We start from the raw sequence: 16961 nt of genomic DNA, 5'->3' as shown, positions 1-16961 counted from the left end.
TGTATTGAGCTCTTTAGGCCTGAATCCTTCTACCCTTTGGGCTCAGGAACCAAAACGCCATCCTTACAATTATGAATGTGTAATTATTGCTATTCCCCCCCCCCCTAGATTGTGCTCTATGCTGTGTGCTTGGATGCTATGAAAGTGGGGAAAAAAAATTTCTAGGTTTTTATTTTATACTTTATTTGGATTTTTTTTTTCAATAATACGTTGATTTGGTTTTTTTATTAATTATTTTTATTAATTTATCATTAAATCTTTAAATATACTATGTCAGCCTTTCATTAGATGACCAAAATGACAATATGTTCAAAAACTCAACATGAGGACCAAAATGAAAGTAGCCTCAAAATGTAGCTATGATTTCTTTTTTTAATTCGTTCGATGGTTACATGGTTTTGAAATCCGAATCATAAAGCTTATATTATAATGTAGTCCCAGAAGAAAAGAACACTAGCCTTAATAAGTTGCAAACCTGCAATTGCTTTTGGAGAATGTTTTTTACTTGTGCATCATGTGAATTAGAGTAGGACGTTAGTATTAGTCAAGAAGACTAACAGAAGCAGGTATTTGGCACACATGTAAAGTTCAGGTACTAAAATGGCCAAAATAAAAGTTCAGGGAGTATTAGGGCATTTTTCCCTTTTACTTTTGTAATTTTCGTACTCCTCAATAGTAACTACTCATTTTCTTTTTGTGCTTACCATAATGAATAATTCTAGGTTCACAACATTATCACAATAATTATATAATAAATTTTAGTTGATAAGTTCTTATTGATGAGTAAAAAAATTTACGACAAAATTTAAGTACAGTATTTTAGGTGTTGTTTCTTAGGTCCCTCCTTTTAAGATTTAACCATGTAGCTACTTAATTAAAAAATACACCTTCATCTCATGAGAAAAAATCCACATGGAAAAATCTTAAAAAGTGAACCTAAGAAACAGTATCTAAGTACTATACATTAGTCTTGCCCAAAAATTTATATTTGTGATAGCCCAAATTAAAAAAAAAAAAAACAAAAAAAAAACAAAAAAAAACAAAAAACAAAACAAAAACAAAAAACAAAACAAAACAAAACTAATAACAACTTACCATTTAAAACTTATTGTAATAAAAATATTGAGAAGATTATATTACATTAATATAATTTACTAGTCGCTAACTCATGCGACGCACGGGATAGTTAACAAATATTAAATAATTTTAGGCATCTATTACCTCTAGCCTTTTTTTAGTACTTACTCCATCTGTTTGTAGTTTGCATAGAAGTCTCAACCATGTTGCCACAATCCATAAACGAAAAAATAAATAACATTATTAATCATGTAAAATTTCAGTTGAGTCCATAGGATCTATACATTGCTATATATTCTAAACCTTACCTCTATATATTTTTCTAGTCTTATCCACCATAAACCACACTCCAAATAACCCTAATTCCTTCCATAAACTTACAAACTACCGAAACAATTCAGAAGTATGAAACAACAAATAACAAATCAACTATTTATACCTAAGTTTTCTATTTCCTACTTGGACAACAAAATACCCAATACCCAAAATAATACACTACGAAATACTCACAATATTGCTGTTTTGGTCTCTCTTTTTTTATTCATTAAGCCATGCTTTCCACATGCCCAAAACCTTGTTAAACTCCTCAACATCTATTTATAATAAGTGATTTATCTCTCTTAGTAATTATCTGTCAATTGTATATGAGGACCAGATTTCTCAACTAACCCATGCTTGATAAACCAATAAAAATCTCAACTTGGTAATAAAAATAATCAAAGCTAACACTGAAGACCCTCTCAAATTTGATTCAAAGGTTGAGTATTACCTATGATGCTAAATACTTTGTACCACAAATTTCACAGGAGCTAAGCAAAGACTAAAACTAATGAAAATCACCACACACACACACAAAAAAGGGAAGAAGAAGTGTTAGGTTCTAAAGTTTAGGATTTTATGTATTTAGAACTCTAATTTGTATTGTTGGCAAACCATGATCAAAACAATATGTTTAGAAGTGTTTAAAGTTAGCTCAAAGTTGTATACCAATGTAAAGTTGGAATCAAGTTTAAAGCAGGAAGTACTGTGGCTTTCGGCCTGGCTCGATCGATTGAAGCTTAGGCTCGACCGATCGAAGCTCAGGCAAATCGCTTTTCTGCAAATTCATTCAACTCAACCCTATTTGTTTTAAAACGTTTTTAGGGTTTCTTATTTGTCCTAAGTATAAAAGGCAAACCCTAGCCACGTTTTAATGTTGCTCATATTGCGGTTTGTGTAAATCTCTTGTGAGATCTAGAGGAACTTTCCTTTACACAAACTTAGGGTTTTCAAGGAGGAGATATTTTCTACACCTTGATGATCAATTCAGTTGCTGCCATTAAAGTTTAAAGACTACACAAGCAGTTGTGCTTGTAGCTGGTGGGAATCCAAAGAAAGAAGGAGTCCGTGGATTCGGAGCTTGCACGTGATCGTGTCAGTAAGTTCTACTGGTTGGTAACATTAGGAAGTCAAGCGGGGGTGCTTGTAAGTCCTTTTGTATGAACTTTGATTCTTTCAAGATAGTGGATTCAGGTTTACCTTGAGGATAGTTAGGTTAAATCCTCCCCAGGTTTTTACCGGTTTGGTTTCCTAGGTGATCATATCTTGTGTTATTTATTTTCCGCTGCTTTGCATGATTTGATCTTTATTATTGTGATAACCTAGACTTGTTTAATTGGACTAAGTAACAACTTGGCTAATTACCTAGGTTTAATCAATTTTTTAAGGGGTCTAAAAACTGTCGAGTGGTATCAGAGCCGGTAGCTCTTTTGTTGTTGATCTTTTGATCACTGAGCTGATCCTTGACCCCTTTGGTATAGATTTTTGGCTTTCTGCTTATTCATCAACTTGCTTACTTTGTATATTTGTCTCTTGTTGAGTTTGTTAAATCTTTCTTTGAACATCTTGGTCTTATCATATGTGGACCATGTCAGATAGGTAAACAGATAAAATCTAAACACCCGTCTGTGGCTAGTGTTCAAACTTCAAGACCTCTGGAGTTACTGCACATTGATCTTATGGGTCCTACTTGAGTTCAAAGTTTGGGAGGAAAGAAATATATTCTAGTGGTTGTGGATGACTTTACCAGATATACTTGGGTTGTGTTCTTGAAAGATAAAGCTGAGGCTCTTGAGAAGATGATACATCTGTGTAAGAAATTGCAGGTTAAAAAAGATACAGTGGTAGCCAGAATCAGAAGTAACCATGGAAGAGAATTTGAGAATACCAAGCTAGCTACTTTCTGCAATGAACAGGGAACACATCAAGAATTTTCATCACCCAAGACACCGTAACAAAATGGAATAGTTGAACGAAAAATTAGGGTCGTTCAAGAGATGGCACGCGTGATGTTGCACAATAAAAAATTGCCAAAATCTTTATGGGGAGAAGCAGTTAACACTGCTTGCCATACACTAAACCGGGTGTATTTCAAACCTGACTCCAAGAAGACTCCTTATGAACTCTGGAGAGGAAAGAAGCCAGTTGTCAAGTATTTCAGGATTTTTGGTAGTGATTGTTACATTCTACGTGATAGAGAGCACCTAGAGAAATTTGATGCTAAGAGTGACAAAGGATATTTTCTAGGGTACTCCTCTACTAGTAGGGCATATAGGGTGTACAATCTGAGAACCAAAACTGTCATGAAATCTTCAAATGTTGTGATCAATGATGAAGTATGTCCAGAAGCACATCCAGAAAGTACTACTCAGGTTCAAGATAAGCCAATGGAAGTTAATGACTCTCTCCTGGATAATTATGTTGTGAAACATAGTGATGAGGAGCTAATGGTGTTGAATGATGCAATATCTATGCCATCAAGTCCTGAACCATCCACTCCAGTTTATGAGACTCAACAGGTTCAACATGAGTTTAGTCCTTCATCAGAACAGAGAGGTACATCCAGATCTCTAGTTAAAGGTCCTTCCTCTAGAGTAAGGCTGAATCATCCCTCCTCAAATATATTGGGAAGTCTGAATGACAATATGAGATTAAGGTCAAAAGCCTTAAGTGTAATTACACACTCATGCTATCTGTCCCAATTTGAACCGAAGAAGGTAGATGAAGCACTTCAAGATGCTGATTGGGTGAACTCTATGCATGAAGAACTTCATCAATTTGTTCGGAATGATGTATGAGAATTAGTTCCTAGACCAAAAGGTGTGAATGTAATTGGAACTAAGTGGATCTTCAAGAACAAGTCAGATGAACATGGCACTATCATCAGAAATAAATCAAGACTTGTTGCTCAAGGCTACACACAAGTGGAAGGGATTGACTTTGATGAGACCTTTACTCCAGTAGCAAGACTGGAATCCATTAGGATATTGCTGGATATAGCTAGTCATCTAAACTTCAAGTTATATCAAATGGATGTCAAAAATGCTTTCTTGAATGGAATGCTGCAAGAAGAAGTTTATGTTGAACAACCTAAAGGATTTGTTGACCCTTACAGACCAGATGATGTGTATAAATTGAAGAGAGCACTGTATGGTTTGAAACAAGCTCCACGGGCTTTGGTATGATAGATTGACTGCATATCTTACTGAGCACGGCTTCAAAAGGGGATTTGCAGACACTACTCTCTTTCATAAGAAAGGATAAGAACAGTTTTGTTGTAGTCAAATTTATGTAGATGATATTGTTTTTGGTGCTACTAATGACTCTCTTGCTCATTCTTTTGCAGATGAAATGAAGGCAATGTTTGAAATGAGTATGGTTGGTGAACTAACATATTTCTTGGGATTACAGGTGAAGCAAACGGATTCAGGGATCTACATCAACCAAGCCAAATACGCAAAGAATCTAGTCAAGAGATTTGGATTGGACCATGCTGCCCATGCTAGAACACCAATGGCCGCCAATGCAAAACTAACAAATGATCCATCAGGTGAGTCTGTTGATGTTACACTATACAGAAGTATGATTGGATGTTTGTTATATTTGACTACTAGTCGGCCTGATATTGCTTTTAGTGTTGGTGTTTGTTCTAGATTTCAGTCTAATCCTAAGGTTTCACACTTAAATGCTGTCAAAAGAATAATTAAATATGTTGCTGGAACTTGTGACTATGGATTATTTTATAGCAAAGAGTCTAATCTGTCTCTTGCTGGTTTTTCTGATTCTGATTGGGCTGGTAATGCTGATGATAGAAAAAGCACCACTGGTGGATGTTTTTATGTTGGTGCTAACCTTGTTGCCTGGATGAAGCAAAAAGCAAAATTCTGTGTCCTTGTCTACTGCCGAGGCAGAATATATTGCTGCTGGAAGTTGTTGCTCACAACTTCTTTGGATGAAAAAGGTTTTAACAGATTATGGGATATCCCAAGATACCATGGTGGTTTACTGTGATAACTCTAGTGCTATTGACATATCTAAGAACCCTGTTCAGCATTCTAAGACTAAGCACATAGAGATTAGGTATCACTTCATTAGGGATCTTGTTGAAAGAAAAATTGTGTGTCTTGAGTATATTCTCTACTGAGCGTCAGAATGCCGACATTTTTACCAAACCTCTTGATAGAAGTAAGTTTGAGACTCTTCGTCAAGTGATTGGTGTGATTCTGTGTCCTGATTTGTCTTTGGCCTCTTGGTCCTTGTGCTTCATTGCTCTACCCTTTGTGACCATTGTTCTTTGGTTTTGTTTTTTTTGTGTCTCTAGGATTTGCATAGCATAACATTCATGCATTTCATTCTAGGTGTTTTTTATTTTTATTAAAAAAGAAAGAAAAAAGAAAAAGAAAAAACAATTAAAAAAAAAGGGAAAAGGAAGTGCATTTTGTTTTGCACTATTTTTCTTGGTTTTTAAGAACAAGGTTGGTCAATTTATTTTCACATAACATGTCTTTTGTACCTTGTTTAGCTTTGATAAGCTTATTTATTGCACTCTACTAGTTGAAGATTTGTAGTGCATGTTGTGTGGGAAAGATGTGTATGGTTTTTTATTACTATGTCTTAATCTTGAAGTCACATGTTTTTAAATGTTGGACTTGAACTAACATGTCTTTTGTACCTTGTTTAGCTTTGATAAGCTTATTTATTGCACTCTACTAGTTGAAGATTTGTAGTGCATGTTGTGTGGGAAAGATGTGTATGGTTTTTTATTACTATGTCTTAATCTTGAAGTCACATGTTTTTAAATGTTGGACTTGAACTTTTAGAGAAAGGCATAAATAACCATCTCACCACTGTTCACTAGCCAATCATGAACACCTTAGTGCATATCATAAGATTTTGTGCTCGAGAAAGTGTAGCACATGCACAAAAAGAACATAAGGTGAAGCCTCGGTAAAAGTGCTTAATTCTTAAAATCTAATTGGTGTGTACTATTAGGCTTGATGCCAAACTCACATAACTTAAAATTGGAATGTATATTATGAGGCATAAATACAAGAAACTTACATGATTGCAAACTTATGATCTAGGAGATGTGGGAGTTATATGATGTAACTCTTTAGGTGATAGTCTCTTTTAAATTCTTTGTGATGAATTTTGTAGACTTTGTGATTGATTGTTATTCACATATCACCTCACATGTATCTCAAGTTTTTGCTAATTACACACACTACACGAGTTATTCTTTACTAAACATTGTACATGTTATTGTGTGTGTTTATGGTCTGACCAACCAAGTTTTTGCAATTACCTTCAATTATGTGCAAACTAAATTTGTTGCTTGAAAATTTGTGGAGAATGCAAGAAATTTTGTTTTTGGGAATTTTGGGCTTAAAATTCTTGATTTGAAAATCATATCATCTCATACTCATGCATTTTTGTTCTTAAATTTCAATGCTTTGAGTTAAATCAACTTGTTTTTCAAAAATTGTGTTTTTCCTCAAAAATATGGTGAGCCCTGCCTGATTCGATCGGTCCATTCTGTTTTTCGACCGATCGAAATTTTTAAAATTTTTTAAAAATTTGAGACAGGAAGTCTCTGTCTATTTCGACCGGTCGAGGCTGATTTTCGACCGATCGATACTCATGAATCAAGTTTTTCAAAAAGGCAGAATTGGACTTTTTCAAACTTACTTTTCAAATAGTTCTTTTCTTTTCTCTCTCTCCGCGTTGGCTCTTGGCTCCACCATCCAATTTTTGTCGTTTTCCTTCAAGATTTTTGCAAGGTTTTTGTCCTTAGAAGCCGGTAAGTCCCTTTTGCCCTTCTTTTTCAAGTTTATTTCTTGTTTTCATGCATTTTTCATGCATTATCATGGGTATTTTCGGCATCTTCAAACTTTTAGGAGTTTTGATGATTCAAGCCTATTCTTGTGTAATTAATCAATGGGTTTTTATGCCATGATGTTATATTGATGTTCCCTATAGTTTAATTTGATCAATTTTGTGGTTTTTGAAAAATTGAAAATTCTAGGGTTTCAAATTTGATCCGAATTGGGGATTTTGACAAATTGGCTTAAATTGATGAAATTGGCTTATCCAATTGATGTATTTGGTCATTATTTTTGTTATTATATCATGTGTAATGATCAATTCGTCAATATTTTTTTTTAAATTGATCAAGTGGTTTCTATATTTTGGGGTTTTTGTGTTAAAAACCTTAATGTGCAAGCCAATTTTGTAATTTGAACCTTTTTTGACTTAATTCACTACATTAAAACATGCATCATGACATTTAAACTTGCTCATGCACCATATAGATTTTGTTTCTATATTTTTATTTTTGTTCTAACTTGCAGTTTGCCCTTGGTTTTGGTTTGTGGTTTTTTTATTCTTTCGCTCTGTGTTTTGATCCTTATCTTAGCACCATGCCTAGGAAAACTAGAGCTCATAGGACCACTTCCACTTCCTCTGAGTCTCCACCTAGGGTTGAGCTGTTTAAGAATGATAAGTGTAGAGAAGCCTATAACTCTTTGAACTGTAAGCGTAAGATCTGGTCTGAGAGAGCAGTTGTTTTAGATCAGCTTGATCCGGCCATTAGGGCCAATTTTGAGTCTAGAGATTGGTTGCCTTTCTTAGAGATAGATCATCCACCCCCGACCGTCCTGATTAAAGAGTTCTACTCGAACCTCTCTTGTCACGTCTATGATTCCAATACCCTTGTTAGGAGTTGGATACAAGGTGTAGAGTTCACCATTACCCCTCGGGTAGTGGCTGAGGCTCTTAGGGTGCCGGTTGTTCGAGATGCTGACTATCCCTATGATGAGTCACCCTCTTTAGACATTGTCATTTCTTACATCATTGGGTCATCTATCCAGTGGGGTACTGATCCTCGGATCACGTCCGCTGAGCTTACCGAGACGGCCTATCTCTTCTTTAGGATTGCGTGTCATTCCTTGTGGCTTATTTCTCACTTCCACACCATCCCTTTAAAGCGATGTGTGTTTTTGTACACCTTTGCTTTCGGAGCGTCCATTAGTTTTCCTTACTTATTCCTTCATTCTTTAAATGAGGTCCATAGGAATTCTGCCGTAGGGCATGCGCTGATTCATCCTATTTTCATTCATAGGATTCTGCTCTACTTAGGTCTAGATGGTTTTCCATCGGGTGAGCCTGTTCATGTGATAGCTCCCATAGGTGCCAACTTTCTTCGTCAGAGGGCTGCTCAGTTGAGAATTGCTCCTCCTCGTCCTAGAGGTGCGTCATCTAGTAGTGTTCCCCCTCCTCCCTCTTCTACAGGTACAGCTGCTGCTGAGACTTCAGGTGCTGCTGCTAATGCTGATGCTGCTGTTCCTCCACCAACTTCTTTGGATGATTCAGACATTCGTCACACATTAGATCATGTCTTGACCGTTCAGGCGGCTCAAGGACAGATTTTGGTGGACATACTTGATGAGATCCATGCCTTGCGTGCGGAGTTGGCACAATTTAGACCACCTCCCTTTTGATGATGGATATCTTGTTTGCCCTTTGGCATTCTGTCACAAAAAGGGGGAGTACTTATAGGTTTTTTTTTTGTTTTCAAGGGGAGATTATTTGTTTTTGGTTGGAGCTTGTGGAGTTTTAGATTGTATCTAGGTGCTTCACTGTGTACTTAACTTTTTTAGCTTTTACCTTGTTTTTTATGGGATATTCATGTTAGGGGGAGTTTTATGTTTTTGTTGGTACTTTATTTGTTTATTGTTTCAAACTGCTTATTGATTTATATTTATGGGTTATTCATTGATATATGTCTTTATTTGTGTATTGTTTGAAATCAAGAAGTTATTTTGTTTACTTGTATTATTTTCACACATGCGGCTATACATTTTGTTTAGTGTTTCAGGAAATATACAGGTTGATTCAATTGAGCTGCTGTCTACACTTGCAACTGATGGATAGTAGTTAGGATTGAATTTGGTTTATGAGCATTATTTTGTAAAGGGCTTTTCATTTTGTAAACTTTGAGCTTCTAGGTTGTATTTTGTCACGGATTACCAAAGGGGGAGTTTGTTAGGTTCTAAAGTTTAGGATTTTATGTATTTAGAACTCTAATTTGTATTGTTGGCAAACCATGATCAAAACAATGTGTTTAGAAGTGTTTAAAGCTAGCTCAAAGTTGTATGTCAATGTAAAGTTGAAATCGAGTTTAAAGCAGGAAGCACTGTGGCTTTCGGCCTGGCTCGATCGATCGAAACTTAGGCTCGACCGATTGAAACTCGGGCAGATCGCTTTTCTGCAGATTCCTCCAACTCAGCCTTATTTGTTTTAAAACGTTTTTAGGTTTTCTTATTTGTCCTAAGTATAAAAGGCGAACCCTAGCCACGTTTTAATGTTGCTCATATTGCGGTTTGTGTAAATCTCTTGTGAGATCTAGAGGAGCTTCCCTTTACACAAACTTAGGGTTTTCAAGGAGAAGATATTTTCTACACCTTGATGATCAATTCAGTTGCTACCATTAAAGCTTAAAGACTACACAAGCAGATATGCTTGTAGCTGGTGGGAATCCAAAGAAAGAAGGAGTCCGTAGATTCGGAGCTTGTACGTAGTCGTGTCAGTAAGTTCTACTGGTTGGTAGCATTAGGAAGTCAAGCGGGGGTGCTTGTAAGTCCTTTTGTTTGAACTTCAATTCTTTCAAGATAGTGGATTTAGGTTTACCTTGAGGATAGTTAGGTCAAATCCTCCTCAGGTTTTTACCCGTTTGGTTTCCTGGGTGATCATATCTTGTGTTATTTATTTTCTGCTGCTTTGCATGATTTGATCTTTATTATTGTGGTAACCTAGACTTGTTTAATTGGACTAAGTAACAACTTGGCTAATTATCTAGGTTTAATAAATTGTTTAAGGGGTCTAAAAACTGTCAAGAAGAAAGAAGAAAGAAGGTAAGATAAGAGATGGACATACTATGCCAAGACCAAAGTAGAGAATTAGAAAAACACGGATGACTAAAAAAATTTACAAAGATTTAGAGAATTGTGTGTTTTAAATGTAACCTAAGGGTTAAGATTTTTATTACTATTTGAATTTCTAATAGTAGAGTTTGTTATGGATTTATATTCTCGAATGTATGTATGTATATATATAAAAGAGAGTTTTAACTAGAGTCTTTTTCTTTTTTTCTTAACCTTTTATAGTTTTTTTTTTTCTTTTTTTTTTTATGTGAGTTTTTTTTTTTGAATTAAATCAAATTAAAAAAATATAAATAAAAAATATTAATGTGGAAAATAGTGGAGAGGTAAGTGGCATCAGTTTTATATATATATATATATATATATAAATTTTTTTCATAAGTTTAACCTTCTTCCTTTTTTTTTTTTTTTTTATTTTATTAAGATTTCTTCATACCCTTTTCAGTTTTCTGCCACACATATAACAAACAGAACGCCTTTTTTCTTTTTTCTTTTTCTTTTTTTTTTATCTGTTTTTTCTCAGCCACACTTTCTTCACCTTATTTTTATTTTTTATTTTCTTTCTTTCACCCTTTTCTCTATTTTCCTCCGCACACATTTCTTTCACATTTTGTCTTCTTTCAACACTTCACTCTCTCTATCTCTCTCTCTCTCTCGCTCGCTCAATCACTCTGTGTGTTTCACAAGTTGCTTGCTTAACCCAGTTCCCACACCTCAACAAAGTGACTTCGGTGACTCACAAATTCCTTCAGGCCTTCACCTCCATGGCTCATCAAGAATCAAGACCCACTTTCGCCATCACCCTTTGAAGCAGCTTTTTGACCGTTGTGTTGATCGGTAACTCCACAATTCTCATAAAGAATCAAGACCCAGTTCACTTTGGCAGCACCCACGGCATGCAGCGGTGCTAGGGCTCGATCGGTGATGAAAACAGCTTTTGAGGGCGCCAAATCTAGAAGCTGTGTAAAGTGACTCCAACATTATTTTTGTTGGAACCCAAATCTCTGTTCCTTGTTTGCTGCATAGTTTCTTGTTAGAGAAAGGGGCAGAATAGAAAGTTCAAGAAAAAGGTAAGGATAATTTAGAGAAAATAGTCGAAAACTCCGACGGTAATACAGTCAACCTTAGATTGTGCTTATTGCGTTTTGGTATTGCACGTCCAATCTGAAAACGTGAAAAAACGCATTTACAAGCCCAAAAGGTAAAAGTTAGGGTGGTTAAACCACTTATTTATTTTACCAATTACCATCCCTTATTTAAATAATCTTTTTTTTTTTTTTTTTTTTACTTATCCCTTTTTCCAAAGTACCTACTTATTATTTTACACTTACCCCTTTTTTTTTGTTCTTATCTCGTCTCTCACTCAGACCAATCTTTGTCCTTCTGGCTTCTTCTACTTCTTTTTTTTTTCCTTCCTTTCACGGTGAACTCCTCCTTCTTCCTTTCCTCACGGTCAAATCACCTCCCTCCACAAGCATCTTCTTCTTCCTTTTCCTATCATGGTCAAATAATTTATCCAGCACAAGCACCAATCTCCACCACAAGAACCACAAGAATAAAAACCCACCAGCACCACAAGAATCAAAACCCATAAGCACGAACTCCGTCGACCCACAAGCACCGATCTCCGCTGCCAGCACCGATATGTCTCTCTGTTGGTTTGTCTGCGTGAGTGTGTTTGTGTGGGTGTGTTTGTGTATCTCTGTGTTAATTTGTGGGTGTGTTTGTGTTTTTGTGTATCTGAGAAAAAAGACAGATGAGATAGTAGTCAGTTTGTTTTGCACAAAGAATTGAGAAAAAAAAAAAAAAAAAAAAAAAGGAACGTGAAAATTAATAAACTAATGGTGTACACAAGCTACGGTAATTATATATATATACGCGGTTACTGTATTAAAGGTTAAAATATACCAGTTTTAGAAGGACTCATATGGAATATTTTTGGAGTAAAATACGTAAAAATTGTTACTTTTTGTATTTTATAAGTGTTTACATCACTGATGTAGATGCTGTAAAAATAGTAAAATGTAATTTCTCATCTTGAAAACGCAAACCTGCATTTTGGGGTCAAATAGCTGGACCAAACGGGCACCAGATCTCTGGAGCTTGGGACTAGCCTCAGTCGTAGTTGTGGTTTTACTATTTTTTGTAAGCTAATGCATTTCCTGCTATAAAATTTCAACCAACGTACGTCCTTACACCATAATTAACACAGCTGACCGCGAATACTTGTCCAAATTAAATTTGGCTAAGATCAAATAGTTGTAATGTACTATTGTAAAGTAAAATGTCACAATAATTTTGGAACATTCTTAAATTTAGTATGTCAAAAAATGTAAATCGGAGATTGTGGTGGGTTCATGCTAATTTAAGATTGTAAAATTTTATATTAGAGATTGATTGGCCATATAAATGAGTTAGTGTGCTTATTTAAAAAATATTGTGACATTGTTGTGAGAGTTTGTATTTGATTACAGGTCAACTAGTAGTAGTTTTTGAAGAAAGAGCACAACAATGGCTGTAAGAGTGGAGAGGATGAAGCTGGGTTCACAGGGACTGGAGGTTTCGGCACAAGGTCTGGGCTGCATGAGCATGTCCCCTCCAAAGCCCGAAAAAGAAATGATTGCTCTCATCCATCATGCCATCAACAGTGGTGTCACCTTTCTCGATACTTCTGACATCTACGGCCCTCTTACCAACGAAATCCTCATCGGAAAGGTACTACTACTACTACGTTCGTACTCTCTGTTAATGTTAAATTAACAATTTGTTATCCTAAAAGTTTAAGCTATTAAAAGATGTTGAATTTATTCATTTAATCTAACCATTCACATGACTATTCTTTATATAATATCATTATTTTGGGGGTGCAGGCTTTGAAGGGAGGGTTAAGAGAGAAGGTGGAACTGGCAACAAAGTTTGGTATTACCGACAAGGGAATCCGTGGTGAACCAGAATATGTGAGAGCAGCTTGTGAGGCCAGTTTGAAGCGCCTTGATATGGATTGTATTGATCTCTACTACCAACACCGCATCGACAACCGTGTTCCCATTGAAGTCACGGTTAGTTAAATTATTTTTTTTTTCTTAAATCCCTTTTCTATTAATCATGTCATGTTAAGCCATTAACATGATTTCCAATGATTATGTAATATGAATGCGTACTTATAAGGTACTAGATTGGGGTTGCAAAGAATCACTTGCTCTTTATTTATATATTTATAATGAAGGTACTCTTGTGCCAGGCATATATATATATATATATATATATATATATATGTTTAAAATACTTCACATTCCAGACATCAAATGAAATGCCAAAGAGGGCTACCATTGGCTCATCCATCATATCTTAATGTATTTGTAACTTCCGCACAAGACCCTGAGAAGAGACTAGGCCATTGATTTTGTATAACTACTTCTATGAATAGGGTAGGGACTATTTAGTTCAAATTCTCTGATTGTTTGTAAGCATTATTGTTCAATCTTTGTTCCCAAATTCTCTTGTGTTCGTTGTTCCTTTTGAGGTTCTTTCTAGCTTACAAGGGGTCACTCCATTTCAAGATAAGGTAATGAAGTCAAGCCTAAGGTGAGGCAAATGTCTATGGCAGCAGGGTTGGATGTTTTGACAAACTCATTTTCACTTTTCTATAAAATATCTTTCAAACAACTTCTCACCCCATCCCCCCATTTTTATCAATATCTCCACACCCCCAAGCTTCTGAACTGCATCCTTGGCAAATTCAAAAAATCAATATTCCAAATTCATTTTTAAATTTAATATATATTTTGCAATTTCACTTTTCTTTGGGGTAGAGAGAAAGAAAGAGAGACGAAGGCGTCTTGTTTTACTTGTGCCCCCTTTGAAGCTTTGAAGGATAAATGAGCCTCGTTTGAAGGCGTCATATTTTAACACATGATGACTATCAATATGCATATTTAGATTTAGCTTCATGCTTTACTGTGAGTGATCACCATTGTTCAATTATTTTGTAATTATTTATGAGATCATTGAATTAAGGAAACTACCATTTCCCTAAGATAATGTAACCATGAACCTATTCTGTCATGACTGTCAGATAATGATCAGCAAGCATGATAATTTGGCATTTATGGTTTTCTTAAGTTGTCTAATTACATATCAATATGCTGTTGTTGCAGCTTGATTATCTTTGAGCTATCTCTTTCCTAGCTAGCGTAGTTGTTACATTTGCTGCCACTATTGTTTCATCATGTGTCCCATCTATTAAGCATCCTCTAATTCTTTTCTCCTTTATATTATAAGATGGGAGAACTCAAGAAATTAGTTGAAGAGGGTAAAATCAAGTACATAGGTCTATCTGAGGCCTCTTCTTCAACAATCAGAAGGGCACATGCGGTTCATCCCATAACAGCTGTGCAGTTAGAGTGGTCTTTGTGGACTAGAGATGTGGAGGAAGAAATAGTTCCTACTTGCAGGTGAGGTGTCAATTACAATTGCATTTTAATTTTTAAGGTATAAAATAATTGAGATACAAAATTTAAATTTGTTCTCCTAATTGTTCAGGGAACTAGGCATTGGGATTGTGGCATACAGTCCTCTAGGACGAGGGTTCTTTTCATCTGGTGCTAAGATTGTTGAAAATTTTACCAATAATGACTTCCGAAAGGTTTGCAGATCCACCACTCAAATGTTGAGCTTTGAAATGTGATAAACATGCATTTAGATTCTCAGTTTTATAGCGTCATCAGTGCATTCATCAATATAGGAGATTATATCTCCTAAGTTGCCTCACTTGGTGATTGACCTTGCAAAGATCTGTATGCTTTCCCTGATTCTCTTAATGAACTAATACCGCATGTAAAAGTTGATTTGTGATGAACATTTTCTTTAATGGTTATAGTATACAAGTAATCTAATTTATCTAAGCAAATATTTTCAATGCCTAAATGTTTTGCTGATATCTTGACAGTTCAGATGACAAGTGCTCATTGTATATTTGTTAGTGTAGCCTACATCAATTCTCATATAGCCAATCAGAATATTTGGTTCCTCTCTTTTACAGTTTTTTTTTTAACCTCTTTCTATATTCGTTTTCTTGAAATATTGAAAAATTCTAGTTGTTGATTTTCCTCAACTCAGAAAACTATTTTTATGTAATGGTTATGAGTCAATTGTTAGCTGCTGTTTTGTTGATGCTCCAAAGAATTTAATTAATCATTTCTAGAAAATTTGCAATTCATCCATGAAAGAAGTAATTCACTTTTTGGAGGCATGCGGTACCACTAGAAAGATGCTGACTTTAATATAAGCCAATTCTTCTTTCTGTCTGAACTGAATAAAGCATGACATATGTAGATTACAATTGTTATTTTCCAACTTACCCCAGTTTATGCAATCTATACTGTCTTCTGGTACTTTTAGTATCATGAAAATTAAGCAAGGGAATAGCATCTGTGGATGCTGAATAGCTGTGTTATAGAATTATGTTAAACTGAATATTCATCATTGCCTTTTTCTTCAAAATTAGTTTTATTGATATAATTCTTGATGCTGATAAGTATTTTATAGTGTATGATTATCATTGGCTTTATGAACGAGTAGGGGCCATGTCTTCATGAAACTATCCTTTTGTTTACTAAATTCGGTCTTGATGCTAAAATTTTTAGTCACTGCTTGCAGACCCTACCCAGGTTCCTACCTGAAAATCTGGAGCATAACAAAACCATATTTGAGAATGTTAATAAAATGGCAGCAAGGAAGGGCTGCACCTCATCACAGCTAGCTCTGGCTTGGGTTCATCACCAAGGGAAGGACGTGTGTCCCATACCCGGAACCACCAAGATGGAAAACTTCAACCAAAACATTGGAGCTCTATCTTTGAAACTGACACCAGAAGAAATGGCTGAACTTGAATCATATGCTTCTAAGGATGCTGTGAAGGGTGAAAGATATTTTAGTAACATTCCAACTTGGAAGGATTCTGAAACTCCACCACTTTCTTCATGGAAAGCTGCATAAACACAAGTCTTATGCTGTGTCAATAAGGAGTTTCATGGAGTTCTGTCAATTGAAGTGTGTTTCAGTTTGGGTTGAGTTCCTGACTTCTTAAAGAATAAGTCCATTGTATTGGGGTGGGTATGTTATCATGTTTGATCTTGTGAAAATCAGAGCCTAAAATGTCTCATGTAGACACATACAATAATACCATATATATGACTAAATTTTCGCAAGCATATTGAACTTTTATAACAAATGGGGGCTGTTTATTCTGGAACTGGTTCACTGATCATTTGTGGCATCTAGCCCTAAATTCTCATATCAAAAGAGAAAAATGAAACCTGGTGGCATATGGTACGAGTCCAAGAACATATAGAAGTGGCATACAAGATTCGCACTCTTGTTAAAAATAAAGTATTTTGCACATTCTTCTTAGTAGTATCATGCAGCCAAAATAGTGAACGTAAAACAAAAACAAAGAATCGCATGGCACAATTCTTACCATTTATTTCAAAACAAAATAATAGAATCAATCACCGTAGTCATGGAATTAAATATGTTACTTTCTTCAATAGATTTTTTTTTCTTTGAGAGTGAAAAGTCTTAAATTCTAATATATTTTAAAAAAGCGAGATTAGTATAATTTTTTTT

General features: G+C 35.3%; 1 protein-coding gene across 4 annotated transcripts; it reads left to right on the top strand.

Moving 5' to 3' along the window:
- The first annotated feature begins 10928 nt into the window (after nt 1–10928).
- On the top strand, nt 10929–16566 carry LOC115990509 (probable aldo-keto reductase 3). Of its 4 annotated transcripts, none has more exons than XM_031114340.1 (6): nt 10929–11404; nt 12821–13049; nt 13205–13393; nt 14616–14788; nt 14877–14979; nt 15993–16566. In XM_031114340.1, the coding sequence occupies exons 2-6, from the start codon at nt 12846–12848 to the stop codon at nt 16329–16331; spliced, it is 1008 nt and encodes a 335-aa protein (XP_030970200.1). In that variant the 5' UTR covers nt 10929–11404; nt 12821–12845; the 3' UTR covers nt 16332–16566. The 4 variants fall into 4 exon arrangements, with proteins under 4 accessions (XP_030970200.1, XP_030970197.1, XP_030970199.1 ...); XM_031114337.1 differs by having other exon boundaries at nt 12809–13049; XM_031114339.1 differs by lacking the exon at nt 10929–11404 and adding an exon at nt 11872–12002 and having other exon boundaries at nt 12809–13049.
- The last annotated feature ends 395 nt before the right edge of the window (nt 16567–16961 follow it).

This window comes from Quercus lobata, chromosome 5 (assembly GCF_001633185.2).
Source record: "Quercus lobata isolate SW786 chromosome 5, ValleyOak3.0 Primary Assembly, whole genome shotgun sequence".
NCBI classification, from domain to species: domain Eukaryota; kingdom Viridiplantae; phylum Streptophyta; class Magnoliopsida; order Fagales; family Fagaceae; genus Quercus; species Quercus lobata.
The sequence above is the reverse complement of the archived record's forward strand: the minus strand, read 5'-3'. Positions and strand labels throughout refer to the sequence as shown.